The sequence below is a fragment of the Cheilinus undulatus genome, linkage group 15 (genome assembly GCF_018320785.1).
Source record: "Cheilinus undulatus linkage group 15, ASM1832078v1, whole genome shotgun sequence".
In the NCBI taxonomy this organism is placed as follows: domain Eukaryota; kingdom Metazoa; phylum Chordata; class Actinopteri; order Labriformes; family Labridae; genus Cheilinus; species Cheilinus undulatus.
The window spans coordinates 26,660,431-26,677,562 of NC_054879.1; the positions used below are offsets into that span (position 1 = coordinate 26,660,431).

A 17,132-nucleotide genomic window follows, 5' to 3' on the forward strand; every position below is an offset into this window, starting at 1 on the left:
TTTTTGGAATTGGAATTGTAAATATGTAATAATTTCTTAAATTTTTTGAATGCCTGTTGTTGTTTTGTTACAGCATTAATTTCTATGTTTTTATCTTTGTCCATTTTATTTTTTGCCTTCATGGATGAAATTGTGTTTTCTTTCATGGCAAGGGTAAAATAATTCATCAGTAAACACCTAAAATTTTTGATCTGCAACTGTTTCCTGTCCTTATCTGTTTTTTTAACTCTAGAAATGATCAACCATCCATTTGAGGGGATGATTGAAAAACTGTAGGACAAATGATTCTTTTTTTATTTCCATTGCATTTCAGCGTACAATGATTTAGACTCATAGATAGAGGTTATCTCATTAAATTACGTTTTGTGGTTTTTTTTTTTTCTTGTCTCACTGGATTACAAAAATGTTAATCTCGACTTGCGCTGAAATGCATTAAAATAGTTGGAAAACACGTGTTTCACATATAAAACTCAACAACAAAGTACTTTCTAAGATGAAGACACAAAATCCACTCATCCATCATCCTGCTGAAAACCTTTATTTTATTTCTACCAGTAGATGGGGACAGTCAGAATCCCAGACTGGTGCTAAAGAGTCCTGGAAAGTCTTTGGACCACCCCTAAAAGTCCGTGAGAAGCTTCCTATTGGCCCTGTACAGTGAGTGAGGTGTCGTATGTCCCACGGGGCTTTGAACGCAGCACATACTTTTCCCTAGGAAAAGTAAGGAACTACCAGGCAAAGATTTAAAGACGTGAGCTGGAATTTCAGTTCTGTTTGTGATATAATGTAAAAAGAGGTGCTTTCGTTTAATATAGGAGGTTTTGTTAAAATTAGAGGTTAAAGATAAGTTTTCTCTGAGTTGTGAGAGCTTTGTGGGGCTCGGTGGGTTTCATGGTGGTTTGTTTTAGAGACCAGAAGTCTACAAAAACTCGAAATGTCTCAGTCCGAAAAGGCAGAAAATAGGGAGCAGTCGACGTTTAGCTCGGATACCGAACCAAATGGAACTACAGTGAACCCTAAAGCGGTTTGTAACGTGTGTAAACGCCTGTACCGGGACCCTAAAATCCTGCCATGTCTGCACACCTTCTGCTCGGACTGTATCGGCCAGCTGGAGCCCTTCTCGGTGTCCTCACGGCGGGACTCACCGGGGGACAGGACGGGGGTCGAGGACGGTGCAGCCGTCACAGTCACTGTCCTCTGTCCGCAGTGTGACTCTGAGGTGGACCTGCCTCCGTCCGGTGCCCGGGGTCTGAGCACCGACCACCTGGCTCTGGATGAAGTGTTCCTGGAGACACTGGTGACGGACGGCCCGCTGGGATGTGACCTGTGCGGGGAGGGAGGAGCGGAGAGCCGCTGTGAGGAGTGCAGCGTCAATCTCTGCGAGTTCTGCTGCCAGGCACACAGGTGGAGTTTATACTATTTTAAAATTATATTGTTTTGTTTTAGATTGCTGCTTGATCATTGCAGTAATCTATCACATGTGCTTTTGGTTCGTATCGATATCATGATTATTCAACATAATTGCCTATTTATTTAGCTACTTCTGCATCAGTGCATGGATTTTGAATGAATAAACAAATGTATGCTTATTAAAAAGGAAAGAAACCAGGCCCTCCGAGTTTTAAAATGGGGTAGGCAATACTTAGTTATCATATTTTTTAGTTTACCAACAGCTAACCATCTGTCATCCTCATTTACTCTGTCACCTTTTGTACAAACAGGAGCATGTGCCATGGCTAGCTGCTCCTCACTTAAATTAAAGTGAGAGGCTTCAGTGGGAGGAGCTACGCACAGTAGGCTGTAATTTAAGGAAGGGGGGAAACCATTTACCACATATGATAAAACTTGTGGACAGAACAAGTACAACAGTCATTGTTTAATGCTGCCTATCTTTCAAAATGTTCATGGGAAGCCAAAACTGCAATTGAAAATGCATTTCCATTAGTTCCCCAGTAATTTGTTTTAAGGCAGTGCTCTAAGTGGGCTGGTATGCACTGATATGCAACAGCGATACTTTAAATTTTTACCTAATGGTGTACTAGGGCTGGGTATTGCTAAGAACCTCATGATTGAGGTTGAGGTGATACCAATTCGATATTGATTTAAATGCTTAGATGTTGATTCAGTAAGAAGTAGAAATACACAAATGACCCTGTTGACAATTTTTAATAATTATTTTCATGCCCATGTGAACATATGTGGTGGGTCACTTCACATTTTTTAGCAATAAAACATCTGAAATTAAAAATTTGCACAGTAATAACTTATTTGTGCATAAGGAGTACAAAAGTAAAAAACATGCCAGTTCTGTATAAACACTGAGAAAGTAAAGTGCATGCAAACTTTAATAATATTTTTTTCCTCTTGGAAATTGTGATAAACCTCACATAACATGGTTATGGTTAGTTGTTGTTTGGTCGAGTGCAGCCTCTGTCCATATGACGTGAATCACAGGCACAGTGAACCCCCACCAGCCAGGAGGTGAATCGATTCAGAGGATTTGCTGAATCGATATTGAATTGAGGGGGGAAATATCGCGATTCATCAATGAATCGATATTTTTACCCACCCCTATGGTGTACCAAGACTTCTTGTGGCATCGCAGGACTTAAAAATGATTGAGGTTTTTGGTTCATGATGCACAACCAATTCTGTGATGGGTGACACAGTGGCATCAGGTGATAAGGGGAGTGTCTGCTCTTATTTTTTTCCCACTTAAACCACTGTTGTGTGATATTAGTGTTAGCAGATAATAGCTTTTAAAGTGAATTATCAGTATTGGCAGATGTGAACATTTCTGTGGGTGTTTTGGCTTTAAAAATCTGCCACTTTCAGCAGTAAACACTGGCCATTTGAAGAAAAAAATTGGTGGAGTTACAGTTTAGAACAACAGACCTACGATAGCTGATGTCTTTTTCTTTATTCATCATCATTCTTTTAACTTTAAAGTGGGGATGCACGATATTAGTGGCCTGATACCGGTATTGGCAGGTATTAACTAACAGAGGCTATTATTGTTATCGGCAGATATCAACATTTCTGATGATATTTAAAACCAATATTTTGGCTCTGAATATCAGTATATATCATCTGTAATTTTTTTTCATTGTACTAAAAAGTTTGTAAAGTTTTAGGCTGGACCAACAGACATACAGCAGTATAAGTCTGTTTCTTTGTTCATTCTCAATCTTTAAACTTCAACATGTGTTTTACATACTCAAGTTTGTTTCTTTGTTCATCCTTTTACATCAAAACGCATTCAAAGGACTGAAGTTTTAGGCCTGAAATACATACTTGAATATTGGTATCTGCTAAAATCAATTTCGTAAATATCAGGATGTCAGCTAAAAAAGCCAATATCCTGCATTCTTACTTTAAAGTGTATTTCAAGAACTGAAAGTTGTTCATCCTCAAACTTTAAATTGTGTTTTTTAAGGACTGAAGTTTGAGGTCCAAACTAAATTAAGATATCAGTATTGGCTAAAATTATTTTGTAAATACTGGATATCGGTAGAAATCCAATATTGTGCATCCCTAGTTGTAAGGTATCATATTTTCTCAAATTGCATTGTGCTAGTTTTTGTGCCAGGCACACAGTCCTTTTCTATTCTTGGTGCATCTCAGAGAGTTAAAAGAGTATGGATGGGTCAGTTTTTTCTGTAATTTAATTCAAAAAAGGGCAACTTTTGCATGCTGTAAATTCATCATCACACATCAAGTGAAATATTTAAAACCTGTTTTATGGTAATCTTGATAATTACAGCCTGCAGCTCATAAAAAAAAAATCAGTTATTTCAAAATATGACCTCAGATAAAAAGCAAACATGCTGGTGTTTACATCCACATGTATTCGAGTTGCAGCTAAAAAACAAAATGAAATGGAATAGAAATAAAAGAAATAAGGGTGGTTTGATATTGCCAGGTCTACTTTATGTGACTTATTATTTTGTCAGAGGCTGCCCAATCTGGAATCCTGAATATCAGATATGTTTTCTTTTTTTGTGGTTTCAGATCAGGTGCTAATGCAGTAAGGATAATTGAACAGCCTTATTCAAGCAATTAATCAACCACTCAATCTGTATTTGCATAGCATCGATTCGTAACAAAAGTTATCTCAAGGTTCTTTACAAAGAGGGAGGTCTAGACCGTACCCTTTGATTTCTTATCTCAACATATACCCAACATTTATCCAGCATTAACTAAGCACTAAGAAACATTTAGCTAAGTTACAGTAGCAAAGAAAAAACTTCTCTTACTGGGCAGAAACGTTGAGCAGAATCAGACTCATGTTTAACAGTCATCTGGTGGGACACCATTTCAGTTCAGTTTTCTAGAGCAGGCACAGAGACTGTAGCCCTCGATGCACTCTTTCCCCACACTCTCTCCCTGTGTTTCCTGTCTTTCTACAGCTGTTCTGTCAAATTAATGCAAAAGCCCCCACAAAATAATCTTTAAAAAAGCAATCTCATGGAGCTGAGGTCTTTTCCCATTAAGATATTAGCATATAAGGCCAGTCAAAAACGATACACAGTAAAAAAAAGTTGATCTTCTGAAAAGTATGTTAAATTCATCTGCTGATTTCAATCTTTATTCTGAGGAACCAAACTGCACAATTTTGTGAGTCAACCTGTTTCTTTCTTTCTTCAATTACCGCCAGCATTTATGTTTTCTATCTAATCTGATGTTGACTTTGATATTTATTCTGGTTTATCCAAGTGTCTTTATCTGTTCTCTTCCTACCTGCAGGCGTCAGAAGCGCACAGCATCTCACTCTTTGCAGCTTCTGGAGGATCTGAAGTCTCGTGGTCGTCTGTGTCGTCCTGTCCTCTGTTCCCTCCACCCCGGCCAGGAGCTCCGCCTCTTCTGTCAGCCCTGCGACCTGCCTGTGTGCTTGGAGTGTGCCGCCTCGCTGCACCGTGATCATCGCTGCTGTCCCACCAGTGATGTCATCGATCGTCATGGAGACCGCATCCGAGAGCTGGTTACTGTGCGGCTGCAACCTCATCTGGAGCGTCTAAAGGACTCACTGGAGAAGGTAAAATGGACAGTTTAGTACTTGATTGGACTAGTTAGGGGCACAGAGGTCCTGATTACATGTTGCATCTACTGTGCATTTTGGTCAGTCCAACACTAAGTGCAGCAGCTGGGATGCTGACAGTGTCGGGTCAAGGTTGCTTCCCATGTCTGGAGGCCACGGTCTTCCAAGTGAGCAATCCAAGAATGAACTCCAGATTATGTCATCCCTAATTCTCGCCCTTATTTACTTATCTATCCACTGTCTTATCCAAATAGGCAAAAACAATGCTTGAAAAAATAAATCAATAATGTAATGACTCACAAAACTAAATCCCCCTTATCCCACTCTGTTGAAGGTGGACATATCCCAGGAGACTTTGCAAGCACGGGTGGATGCTACAGCCAATGAAGTGAGGACGTTTGCACGGGCCTACGCCAGCGCTGTAGAAGCTCACTGTCTGTCTCTTCTGCGTCGTCTGGAGGAGCTGCGTGTGCAGCGCAGGTATGACGTGACTAACTGCTCTGTTCCTGTGGAGAAGGCCAAAAAATCAACATATGTGGCTGGACCTATTATTTCTGGGTTAACAGGAACTTCATGTTGATACAGCATGTGACAAATGTCCTTGTCTAACAGGAACCAGCTCCACCTGCAGAGAGCACAGCTGCAGCAGGCTCTGCTGGATGTCAGCGGCAGTGTGGAGTTTGCAGAGAGACTGCTGAGCTTCGGCTCGGATGCTGAGATCCTCAGCGCCAAAGGAGTGACCCTGAGGAGACTGACCAGCCTGGCCGAGAGCAGCTATGACCCTCACCCATCAGCGGTCGCCCCCGATGATGGTAGCAACATCACCTTCCTGCCTAGGGAGCCTGCAGGGGAGGTGGACGGGTACCCTGTGGTCGGAGTGATCAACTCTAGGACGGTGGATCTTAGCAAGTGCACCATTGAAGGGGAAGGTAAACTATTCCTGATGCAAATATTCAGAAGTTTTCAATGGGTTGGCTGCTCAGGGTGAACTGCATGATGCAGCACATGCCTTACACCTCACACAAAATAAATTAAAGGTGGTGCTCACATCAGTAACATGGATCATAGTTTCTTTCAACTGCCAGCAAGACTAAAAGCAAATACACTGGATTATTTCTTCCAACACCAGAAAGTTAGGATTTGGATATGAGTTATGCAAGCTGTGCTATAAACAAGGTAAAACTCTGTAGCAACACCAGTCTTCACCAGTTGTGTGTAGAAACGCAACACTGGGCTAGTTAGCAACGACAGCAAGGCTCGCCAGGCTAGTCTGTGTTGTCCCAACCAGCATTGAATGACCCTTTTAAGTCAAATTTTTACTCGACTTCTAGATGTGATGAGTAGATCGCAAGAAGCACTTTATGCTGTATTGGTAAAGATATGAGCCAAACAGCAACACTGATAATGGAGGCTTGAAGTAGCTGCTTAAGGAGTGTGTGTAATGCTGTTTAATTCTCACTCGTCGGTTCATTCTTCAGATGCTGTTTTATGACAAGTAAAAAGTCATTCTTTCAAATGTAAGTGGACTTAAAGTAAAGTGAAACCAGAAAAGTTTTAAAAAACAGCAACTAGAAAGACAACAAAGAGGGCCATTTCAAGTTTACAGAGTTAAATATTTCTGTGTTTTCATTTATTAATACCTTTGTGGGTATAAATAGACTATTTCATTTTACTTGGACCTCTGTGGATCTGAATTTAAATGTTTCAAAGTCTAGGATCCTTTATAATATGTCTTTAAAGAATAAAGAACAGCTGCAAAGAAATGTGTGTAGGACATGTTAATTACAGCATGTTTTTTTATCACAAGTCGACGTGTGTTGTGATATGTGTTGTATCGGGAGACTGCTGGAAATACCAAGCCCTATACTACGACAATACCTGGACTATTTCTAGAGATCCCCTGTGGGAGACATGGCTGCCTGTTGAGGGAGTCGGGTAAGGACATGGGGGATGGGGGAGGACGGTGTAGACTGAGTTCTCCTGGTGCAGTTAAATACTATTGTTATCTTCCTGCTTCGGTTCAAAGGCAGAAATTCCTGTGAGACTGAAGGAATGTGGAGGTGACTGAGTAAGCCTGAAGGCTGTGCACTGAGGGGGATGTTTACACCAAAACACAACAAACTCACATGTACACACAATGACATGCAATGTTCAAGAGTAAAGGAAAGAAAAGAATGCTAGTCACTACAATATGCATAAAAGATGCTAGAAAAGCAGATTAAACAATAGGATAAATAATGTATAATGCCTAAACACATTTATTTGTTGGAAATATTAACAAAAATCACATAGGATCACAATGGAATTAATTGGTAAATGTGAGCTGTTTTTTTAATTCTAGCTGTCCATCCAGAAATCACATCTTTCCAACATGCAGACAAAGACAGAGATTTGTCACAGCTTGTCTCGGCGACAGACTCCGCTTTAAGTCGTGTTTACCTGTGAGGCAGACAGTAAACCAAAGAGCTGTGGAAGTGTATTGTTGACATGTTTCCCAAAGTAAAGCACTGCCATTGTGTCAGGTGTTTTGGGGTTTGCTGGAGTCTTTATTATTCTGTGTACATTTCACTTCCCCAGGGTCATACTTTACTTAGGTGTTTATTTTTGTATCTATACTGTATGTGTTTAAATCTATTTTTTTCTTCTGCTTCCTGACATTTTCATTAGCCTCTTTGGCCTAACACAGGTCCACACTTTTTCAAGGGGCAGATAAATCCTAGATTTGAATGTTAAAAAGGAGATTTTAAAGATCGTTCCATAGTTTCAGCATGTTTAGGATAAGAGGGTTTTGGGGGGTGGATTTTGACCATGAGGCTGCACAGCCCAGGTGAAAAGTGAGACAGAACAGCTGCGTCTGTCGCAGGAACAGCTGCTGGGTTACTTGGATTAGCACAGAAACACAACAATTTACAGATAATTCACACCTATCAGAGCAGCAGTGACAGTAATAATAGAAAATGTGTGCAAATTGTAGTTGTTGTATCAGCAGAAGGAGGTTTTCAGAACTGTAAATAGTACTAATAATGGTGCCTGATCAATATTTGAGTAAAATATAAAGTTAAATGTTGAATATGTAGCATTAGATTACATTTTCTGTGCAACTGTACATATATAATGCAGGGAATTGAAACTTAAAGTTGTCCTGGGGTCAATTTCAGCCCAATTTCAGATGTATTTTTTCATGATAATTTTTTTCTAGTCAGAAGAATATAGTCATTTGTGAGAAATGTACTGTAAGTGTGTTTTAGTCCAATATTCAGGCCTCTGACCTGTAACCTTGTGGTCACAGGTGTACAGAGGGGCCGAGAGGGTCAGAGGAGTCACTTCACGCTGGTGTGCAGGGACTCAGCGGGGGAGCAGGTAGCCCGAGGGGGAGAGAACGTCCTGGTCAGCATTGTTAACAAAGAGAAGAAGAACAGGTGAGTGTGAGACGGTTTTAGTTGTTCGGGATCTTCTTAAGCCACACAGAAAGAGGAAACAAGACAGAGGCAAGAGTTTTAATAATTAGTAGTGCATACAAATAGATGTGTGCATAATGAGAAAAAAGATTCCCACAAAAGTTTAGTATTTAACAACTTGTACTTTGACTGCAAAATCTGTGTACAATTAGATAGCAGTACACATAGCAGATGTGCATGTCTGACACATGCATGTTTGATAAATACTGATATTTTCTATTCACTGTTATGCATAAAGGTGACTGGTGATCAGTTGTTTCTTCTCAGAGAGTGTTAAGAAGATCATTTGTTGTGTTTTCCCGCAGCACGGTGGAAACGTCAGTGGTCGACAACAAAGATGGATCGTACAGCGTCTCTTTCATGCCTGAGGAGCCCGGAGTCTACTCAGTCTGGGTTTGTGTCAAAGCCCAACATGTCAAGGTATGAGAACTAACCAACAAAGTATAAAGTATAATTTAATTGTCCCCCCTCAGCATTATTTATGATGAAGTTTTACAGTTGGTCTGCTCTGATGGTGTAATGATTGCTTGGAATGAGCTGTGGCATTGTGGGCAGCTCCCTGCGTACCACCTCAGGGCTGCTATCATCATCATGACAAATGAAACAGAAGCAGATGAAATTATCTTCAGGCAAAAACAAATTAAACAAACCTTGTTTGACAGCTCTGTTGTTATATTCATCTACTGGGATGCTTGATAAATACATAACTGACATCCTGAGTTATCAGCTCTCTGTTTTCATTGACTGTAGCTTCCTTTCTGCCTGAATCATTCATGCAGGGTTCTCCGTTTATTTTGACGGTGAAGAGGAAGCTGAGGCGTCACAGTGGGACATTTCACTGCTGCTCCTTCTGCTCCAGTGGAGGAGCCAAAGAGGCTCGCTGTGGCTGCCCAGGAACCATGCCAGGTACAAAGAGGGAACTCTCACAAATGTCTGCACAGATGCACAGTTTACAATCAGTTTATCACGGCAAGCAAACACAACAAACATGGTACGCTTTGTCTTTGAGAGGATCATGGGGAAAGAACAGATGGAGGAACAACTTGGATCCAAAGCTTTCACATTTTTATCTCTGATTTGTTGACAGGATTGAATTCAGGTTTTTTAAAGGGAAACGGGCTCTTTTAGTCTTGTGTTTTCGTTTTCCATGTGAAGACATTTAATTTTATTGTTTCATGCCACAATGCCCGCAACAGAGCTACACAGAGGCATAATGTTGTTGTTCCATACTGTTGACCATTGGTTCCCTAACATTTTCCCTTGTGCCTTCTCCTATTTGTACAGTTACAATCAAAATTCTTCAACCCACATTGCAAATCAGGTTTATTTTTGCAATAAACAAACTAAAACAAACTAAAGCAACTGAAATAGCTCTACACAGCTAATGCTTCAACTGAAAATGCAACTTATAATGACTTCTCCAGTCTCAAAATTATTCAACCCCTTCATGGCGAGCATCTTTAGTACCTAGTAGAGCACCCTTGTATGAGCTGCTGCAAATGTGATGCATAGTCAGACACCAGCTTCTGGCAGCATTCCTGAGGTATCCTAGCCCATTCTTCATGTGCAATGGCCTCCTGGTCAGTAATCTTGTTCTTCCAGGACTTCTTCTGCAACCAAGCTTTGGTGGAATTTGAGGGTATGCATGGGATCATTCTCCTATTGGAAGGTCTAATGACCCCCAAGCTTAAGTTTCCTTACAGATGGGATGATGTTCCCTCCTAGGATTTCCTGATACTCACTTATAATGAATCCATCTTGCCTTCCCCATGCTGCAGGTTTTCACTGCCAGAGGATGCAAAGCAGCCCCAGAGCAACACTAAGGCACCACCATGCTTCACTGTGGGCACAGTGTTCTTTTCAGCATATGCTTCATTCTTCTTCTTCCAGATATACTGCTGATCCACCGTGCCAAAACATTCCAGTTTTGTTCATCGCTCCACAGAACAGAATCTCAAACCTCTGTGGCTTATTTCATGATTTTCAGCATATTTGAGCTGATTTTTCTTGTGCTTTTGGGTCAGTAGAGGTGTACATCTTAGAGTTCTGGCATGGAAACTCTAAGATGTATACCACTACTGAAATATGCATGGCATGTCTATGTTCAGTACGAGCCTTACCGTATTCATTAAAATCTCAGTCGCTGCTGCCACCAAGTTTGGCTGTAGGTCTTTTGCAGTCACTCAAAGGTTTTTCACAAACTGCTTTCTCAGATATCTAGTTGCAGCCATTGATAGCTTCCCTTTTCATCCCCAACCAGGCAGTGTAACCACTGTTTCTGTAACTCTGAACCTTTTAATTATGCCTCTAACGGTGTCTCTAGGAACATTCAGTGCCTTTGCAATCTTTTTTCTATCCTGTTCCTTGTTTGTGAAGGGCAATGATCTCTTCTCGTAACTTCTTGGGCCATTCAAGCTTTGAGGCAGTCAGACCCCCATAAGATAATTAAATTAGAATACTGTAAGTAGCAATTAAAAGGCAGTGATATTTCAACCCCTGTAGCAATTAAAGCATTGCCAAAAACAATTAATTCTGCAAACGTTTAATCAGAAGTGACATAACATTTGATTAATTTTAGCCATTATTAGCAAATATTCAACCAGGAGTATGAGCTAAAGCTATTCAAAAAAGTTATGCTTGCTGTGTTTGGTGTGCACTGAATAGTAGTAGCCAAGAAACAGTGAGAAAGAAACAAAGCCTCTCTTTATGATTGAAATGTTACTTAGAGTTAAAAGATAGACCTATGTTGTTATTATTATTATATAGATTAGATTTCTCTAACCAGGAAAGCCTCATTGAGATTAAGAATCTCATTTACAAGAGTGTCCTGCCCAAGACAGGCAGCTTAACTATTAACAGAGTTGCAAACATGAAACATTAAACACCATAAAACACAGATCAACCAATCCAGAGTCACAGATCAGAAAGTCATCAGTCAAAACATCTACAACCTCATGCATCTTCCTCCAATGCCTTCAATCTACTTAAAAAAAACGTAAAGAGACCAGCTCTCCAAGACATACATTTTCCTGCATAAGATTCCAGGCTGCAGGAGTAGCATACTGGAAACTCTTTCTACCCATTTCAAGATGGACCTTGGGCACAGATAGCAAAAGTAAATTTTGTGACTGAGTCACAGAGCGAAGACTGTAGCTCCCAGAACTTTTCATATGAATAAAATCCCAAAGGTTGGAAGCAGGTTTAGTAAAGCCTTATAAATAAGGATATGCCAATGATTTATCATATGTGTGATCAAAGAAGGCCAACCAGCTTGATCATACAGAATACAATGATGAGTTAAGGACTAAAGATTGGTTATTATAAACCTCAGTGCCACATGGTACACAGTATCCAACGATTTAAGGCATTGAGAAGGTGTATACATGTACAGAACATCACCGTAATCAATCAAAGGCATAAAAGTGGCCCATCTGTTTACATGGAGAGGAAATACTCTGATTTCAGTCATGCTTAACTTGGCTGGATGTACTTCAAAACCCCTGGGTTCTTCACATCTTCACATCTGTCTCTTTTCCTGTCTGTCTGTCTACAGGGGGATTTAAAGGCTGCGGTCACGGTCATAAAGGACACCCCGGGAAGCCTCACTGGTCGTGTTGCGGCAGCACCATGGAGCAATCTGAGTGTTTGCCTCAGAGCGTGCTGGCAGCAATTTCCCCTCGCGGTCACTTGCGGACCGTGGAGCTGTGAGGTCACACTCAGACGAGACCTGTCGGTATGATGCAAGTTAACAACAGATGGTGGCAACAGAAAGGTTAGAGCAGTGGGATATACAAGCTAAAGGTTTGGGGTGTAAATCTCAGGCAGACTTGAAAAGGTCAGGCTGGTAAAGTGAGGCTCTGAGGGCAGAGAGACTGAGGCATGGAATCACAGTCTAGGTAGACATTTTCCCACATGTACTCCTGAAAATGTCTTGAGTATTTCAGAAGACCCTACCCTGAGAATCTTCTTGGATTGCAGAGGAAAAACATTTTGTTAAAAGGAAAAATACAAGTTTGTGAGTCTGACACTGTAATGACTTTTTTGCTTTAATATCAATGCTATGCCCTTGTCTGGACAGTGTGGGACAAGTGGAAAGGAATATACCACAGACACAAAGAAAAGACTAGACTTTGCATTGACATCCATCCTGGTAGTTTAAGTATGTAGCAGATAAGAAAGGGCATTTACTCTGTTTATTAAATGCATTTTCATTCAGCTTTGTTCTCTCAGCTGAGGAGACATCTTGAATGCTGCCCAGGATGCACGAGCAAATTTAGTGCACCAAATTATTGTTGATGAAGGCATCCAAGACCAACTCTGTATGCATTCTGAACTGTTAGATTTCAGTCCACCATCAGGATGCAGTGGGGATTTGTTTACACCTAGAATTATGTCTTTTTACTTTTTATAGTTATGAGATAACCTGTGGATTGTGATTCAAGGTGTATACAGTGCTAAAGCTCAAGCTTTGTTGCATCCACAATGATTGCACAGTCATGTGATATGCACATCCCTGCTGCTCTCACACATCTGCTGAGCCACTACTTTTGGGCTGGCACGGAGTGGAAAAGTTGCCATTTGTATTCACACATGCAGCTAAACCTGATAATTTAGGAAATTTTCAAGTATTTTCTTGCATGTTTTAAAACATCATGTTACTCATTTCAAGCCAAGCCTTCCAGACGGGCTACTAGATGGATAAAGCCCTCTCAACACTACAGAATAGCACTGAAGACTAATGTTGTTGACAGTGTCTTAAAGTAAATAACCACAGTGTAGAAAAAAAGGTCAGCAGCTTATAAAGCATTTTACACAATGTTTGTGGTTGCCAAGAAAAATCATGTTCAATCAAAGACGCTACCATTGATAAATGATCTTAAAGAAACCAGAGCTGCCAAACAGGACAGAGGAGGGAGTATCAGAAAAGCCAAACCAACAGTGGCCTGTAGGACCACAGCACCCTGCTCCACTGCATCTCCCTCTAACACTGCCCAATGAAAAACTATATGGAAAAATAAAAACACTGAAAATGGGATTGCTGGCAACCCTACAGTTCAAACTAAAACAAAACCAAATGACCTGGACATATATTGGGAAGAAAAAAGAGAAGAAAGCCAACCTGCTTGGATAAAATGGAAAAGACACAAGAGGAACTCCAAACTCCCTCAGTGGTCTTTGCCTTTGAGTCTTATGCCTATACTCCAAAACTACAGAACAGTGAACAACTGACCAAATTATCCTCTCCCTGTGGTTACATATGTACTACGGGTAGTTGCCATCAGGTTTCTATCCATCAGCTTCCTGGTGTCATTACGTTGGACTCTGGGAGGCATCATCTATATATTTACTGACATCAGTCACAATCACAACTGGAAGCATAGGGTAAGAGCCAATTTTAGTGCATTGTGACTGTTTTTCACCTCACTGGATAGATATTTGTATCTTTCATATGTATATTGAACAAAAAAATTCACTAGTTATCTACATTTTTAGTAGATTTTAACTGATAAACTCACCAGGAGGCCGTCATGTTTTGGTCCGCACTGGTCTGGTGACATCGCTTGTCCACAGCACTCCTCAACATACTATGCCTTAACTGGCTACCGATGAGGGCACAAGCTGAGTCACGCATCTTGTGCACAGAGAATTTTGACATTTGAGGTTTTGTTTATTTATTCCGCCCATCAGCATATCAGTCAAAATAGACAGGAAAATGACAAATAGAGAGCCATATTTACCTTGCAGCAAATATGTACACAATAGTAGAACATGTTTGAAATCTGTTTCTTGATGATCCTTATGAAGGCCACAATCTAAAATTTTCTGCTTTTTTTTTAAAAAAAGTAAAATTTAGCATTTCTTTGGAGAAACTCCCTTTGTTCATAATGCTTTAATTTTGAAAAGCTCTCAGCAGGTTCCACTATACACTGAATCAAGTCACTTGTAGGGAGGTTTATAAAACTTCAAAGAATCACAGAGCTTTGACAGCAGGAAGACAAAGCCAACAAGCAGCAAACTCACGCCTGGTTTGAAAGCTACGACGGTGCGTGCCAGAACGGACACACACAGCAGTTGCAAACAGCAAAACACGCTGCCAGTCTGAAACAGCTGGTTACTGCATAGGCGCAGTTGAGGAGCGCTGTGGTCAAATTACGTCACACTACCAGTGCAGACCAAAACATGTAGATATCCAGTGAGTTTTTTTTGTTCAATATACATTTGAGAGATACAAAAATCTATCCAAATAGGTGAATTTGTCTGATCATGTTGGGTTCCTTTGTTGTAAGCACTCCATACAATTTCCTGATCCATTCTCAGAGGATTTCAGTCATTTTTGACAGTCTTCTTACTCATAAGCTGGTGAAGTAACTTCCATTTAATGTCCATTTCCAATGATTTGGACTTTTTTATTCTGACATGCAATATTTGGACTTGTTCACAGGGACAGGCTTTATAAGGTAGTGCTTTTTGGCATGTCCTGTAAATATTTTACAATTTTACTTTATCAGGGGCTAATGCATTACCCAAAATACCCAAGCAATCAGTGTCTGTGATTGGGTCACAGTGCGTTATTGTCGAGGCTTTTATTTAGCCCTGTCTCTTAAAGGTCACATTTTCTAAGACACGTTTTTAAACCAGTTTAAACCTACTAGGTGCCTTTTTTTGAAGAGTGGGAGAGACAGCAAAAGGTGATCAATTAGTATCAACAATGCTCCAATCATGCATGTTTCTCCTGAATAAGATGTGTTAAAAGATACTAAAAGGCACCTTTTCTTTCATCGGCCCTCTTTGCTTAGAGTGAAGACACGTTTTACTCCACTCTAAAATGCATAAAAGTTTTATATGCCTTGTTTATTAAAAAACACCTGGAAATAGAGTGTCTGTAAAACATGTGATACTGAAACGTGAGCTGCAGTTCTATTAAATCTGCTTTGATCATTGTGTTGTTGAAAATCCACCAATCATATCTTTTGTTTGGATTTAAGGTGTTTCTTTAAAAAAAAAAACTTTCAATTTAGATCAACAAATAACTTCAACTTATTCGTTTTTTTTTTTTTTTTCTTATAAGTAAGATTTAAATGCTGGTGCTTAACTTTTTCGTCTATACTGAACCACTAGAAATGCCAAAATACGGCCACATGTTGACAAATAATTACACTGTAGATGTTTTATAATGGTACTTTCTACTTGAAGGTACAGAAAATGATAAACAGTCAAACTTAAGGTGCTTTCAAACTCTAATTATTATTTCATTTAATAAGTATGTGATGCACTGGTAAACACAGTGCCTTTAATTCAACACTGGAAAACACAAAAGCTGTTCATAAATATAAAAATATTATTTTAAATGTCTTAAACTGCAAATGTAAAGCTCCTACTAATATGTTTAAAGCCTTTGTTTATTTTGTTGTTGGATATTTAGTAAAATAGATCTATGCAAATACTTGACATAAGGACAAATGTTATTCTTCTGTGGTCCAAGATGTGCCTTTTTATTTCTACAACAATTTAATTGTTGAGCTGCTGTTTCTATTTGTCACGGCTGTTAATTCATCAGATTTTCAATAAATGTATGTTTTTTACTTACTAAACTAAGCCTGTACAATTGAATAAACACACTTATTTCACAAAGCCTGTCTCTGAACATCTTGGTTTTGAGAGGTTAATTTCTCCTCTACTGTTTTTAAAGGGATGGTGAAATGAAATGAAACACACAGTACACTGACTAAAGTAAGACTTAAATACCTCGGATGGTATGTTAATCTTGCTAGTCCCTCTCCTGACCACTAGATGGCAGAAGAGAACTACTTTTGTACTCCTTGTCCTTCCAGTACTGAATAACACGTCCCCTCTTCCTTTGGCTTTGAGTTTCTCTGCTTGTTCCTCCAAATCATTCATAATCAGCGCTCTCAGAAGTGGTCTTTACTACAGCTACCCTCAGCTAAGAGTCTCCTGATGAATACTTCATTATCATAGAAAATGTCTTCAGCAGTTTCAGATTGACCCCCTTATATGAATGTTTGATGAACGGGGTCCTGTTTCATAAAAATGCATCACAGAGGAAGCTATCAGCTGTGTCAGCACCGGTGACACTCCTTAATCAACCACAGAGATTTTTCAGCTACAGCTAATTGGAAATGAGTGATTAACAGATGTTTAGTGGTTCTTTAATATTGACTGCCTATTTTTTTATGCACTGTTTTCTCCCAGTGAATTATCCAGTGAGAGCCAAGATCTAACAACAGAGGACCATTATAGATAGACCAACCTTCTGTGGACCATTTATTTGTTTTTTGTTTTTTCAAAATATTTACTCATGTTTTGTATTTTGTGCCTTAAGGATGGTGGATAGAGACAAAAAGTGAGAAAAATTAGAGAAGAGCATTGCAACATTACTTCCTGCTTTCCAGTGTGGCTGTGCACCCATTTGAGTGAAAACAGGCACTCAGATTTAATGGGGGTAGATTAGAAAGAAACGGTAACAATGCAATTAAAAGCTATTTTGTTGTGTTTTGTTCCTGCCAACTGGTCGGGGTTTTAGAAGGAAATGCTGTAAAAAGTCTCCTAGCAAAGTCTCTAATCTGAAGGTAGTGGAAAAAGTCTTCATATTCTAAAATTTTAAATCACTAATGACC

General features: G+C 39.8%; 1 protein-coding gene across 1 annotated transcript; it reads left to right on the forward strand.

Annotated features, from left to right (window-relative positions):
* The first annotated feature begins 706 nt into the window (after nucleotides 1-706).
* On the forward strand, nucleotides 707-16,084 carry trim45 (tripartite motif containing 45). The gene is made up of 8 exons (XM_041806491.1): nucleotides 707-1,404; nucleotides 4,747-5,035; nucleotides 5,373-5,518; nucleotides 5,651-5,967; nucleotides 8,328-8,457; nucleotides 8,802-8,916; nucleotides 9,276-9,402; nucleotides 12,050-16,084. The coding sequence occupies exons 1-8, from the start codon at nucleotides 935-937 to the stop codon at nucleotides 12,202-12,204; spliced, it is 1,749 nt and encodes a 582-aa protein (XP_041662425.1). The 5' UTR covers nucleotides 707-934; the 3' UTR covers nucleotides 12,205-16,084.
* The last annotated feature ends 1,048 nt before the right edge of the window (nucleotides 16,085-17,132 follow it).

What these genes read in the sequence shown, in the direction of transcription:
- trim45 (XM_041806491.1), top strand. Translation starts at nt 935, where the DNA reads ATGTCTCAGTCCGAAAAGGCAGAAAATAGGGAGCAGTCGACGTTTAGC. An exon ending in AACAAAGAGAAGAAGAACAG is followed by an intron (nt 8,458 to 8,801) that starts GTGAGTGTGAGA and finishes GTTTTCCCGCAG; the next exon opens with CACGGTGGAAACGTCAGTGG. An exon ending in CTGCCCAGGAACCATGCCAG is followed by an intron (nt 9,403 to 12,049) that starts GTACAAAGAGGG and finishes GTCTGTCTACAG; the next exon opens with GGGGATTTAAAGGCTGCGGT.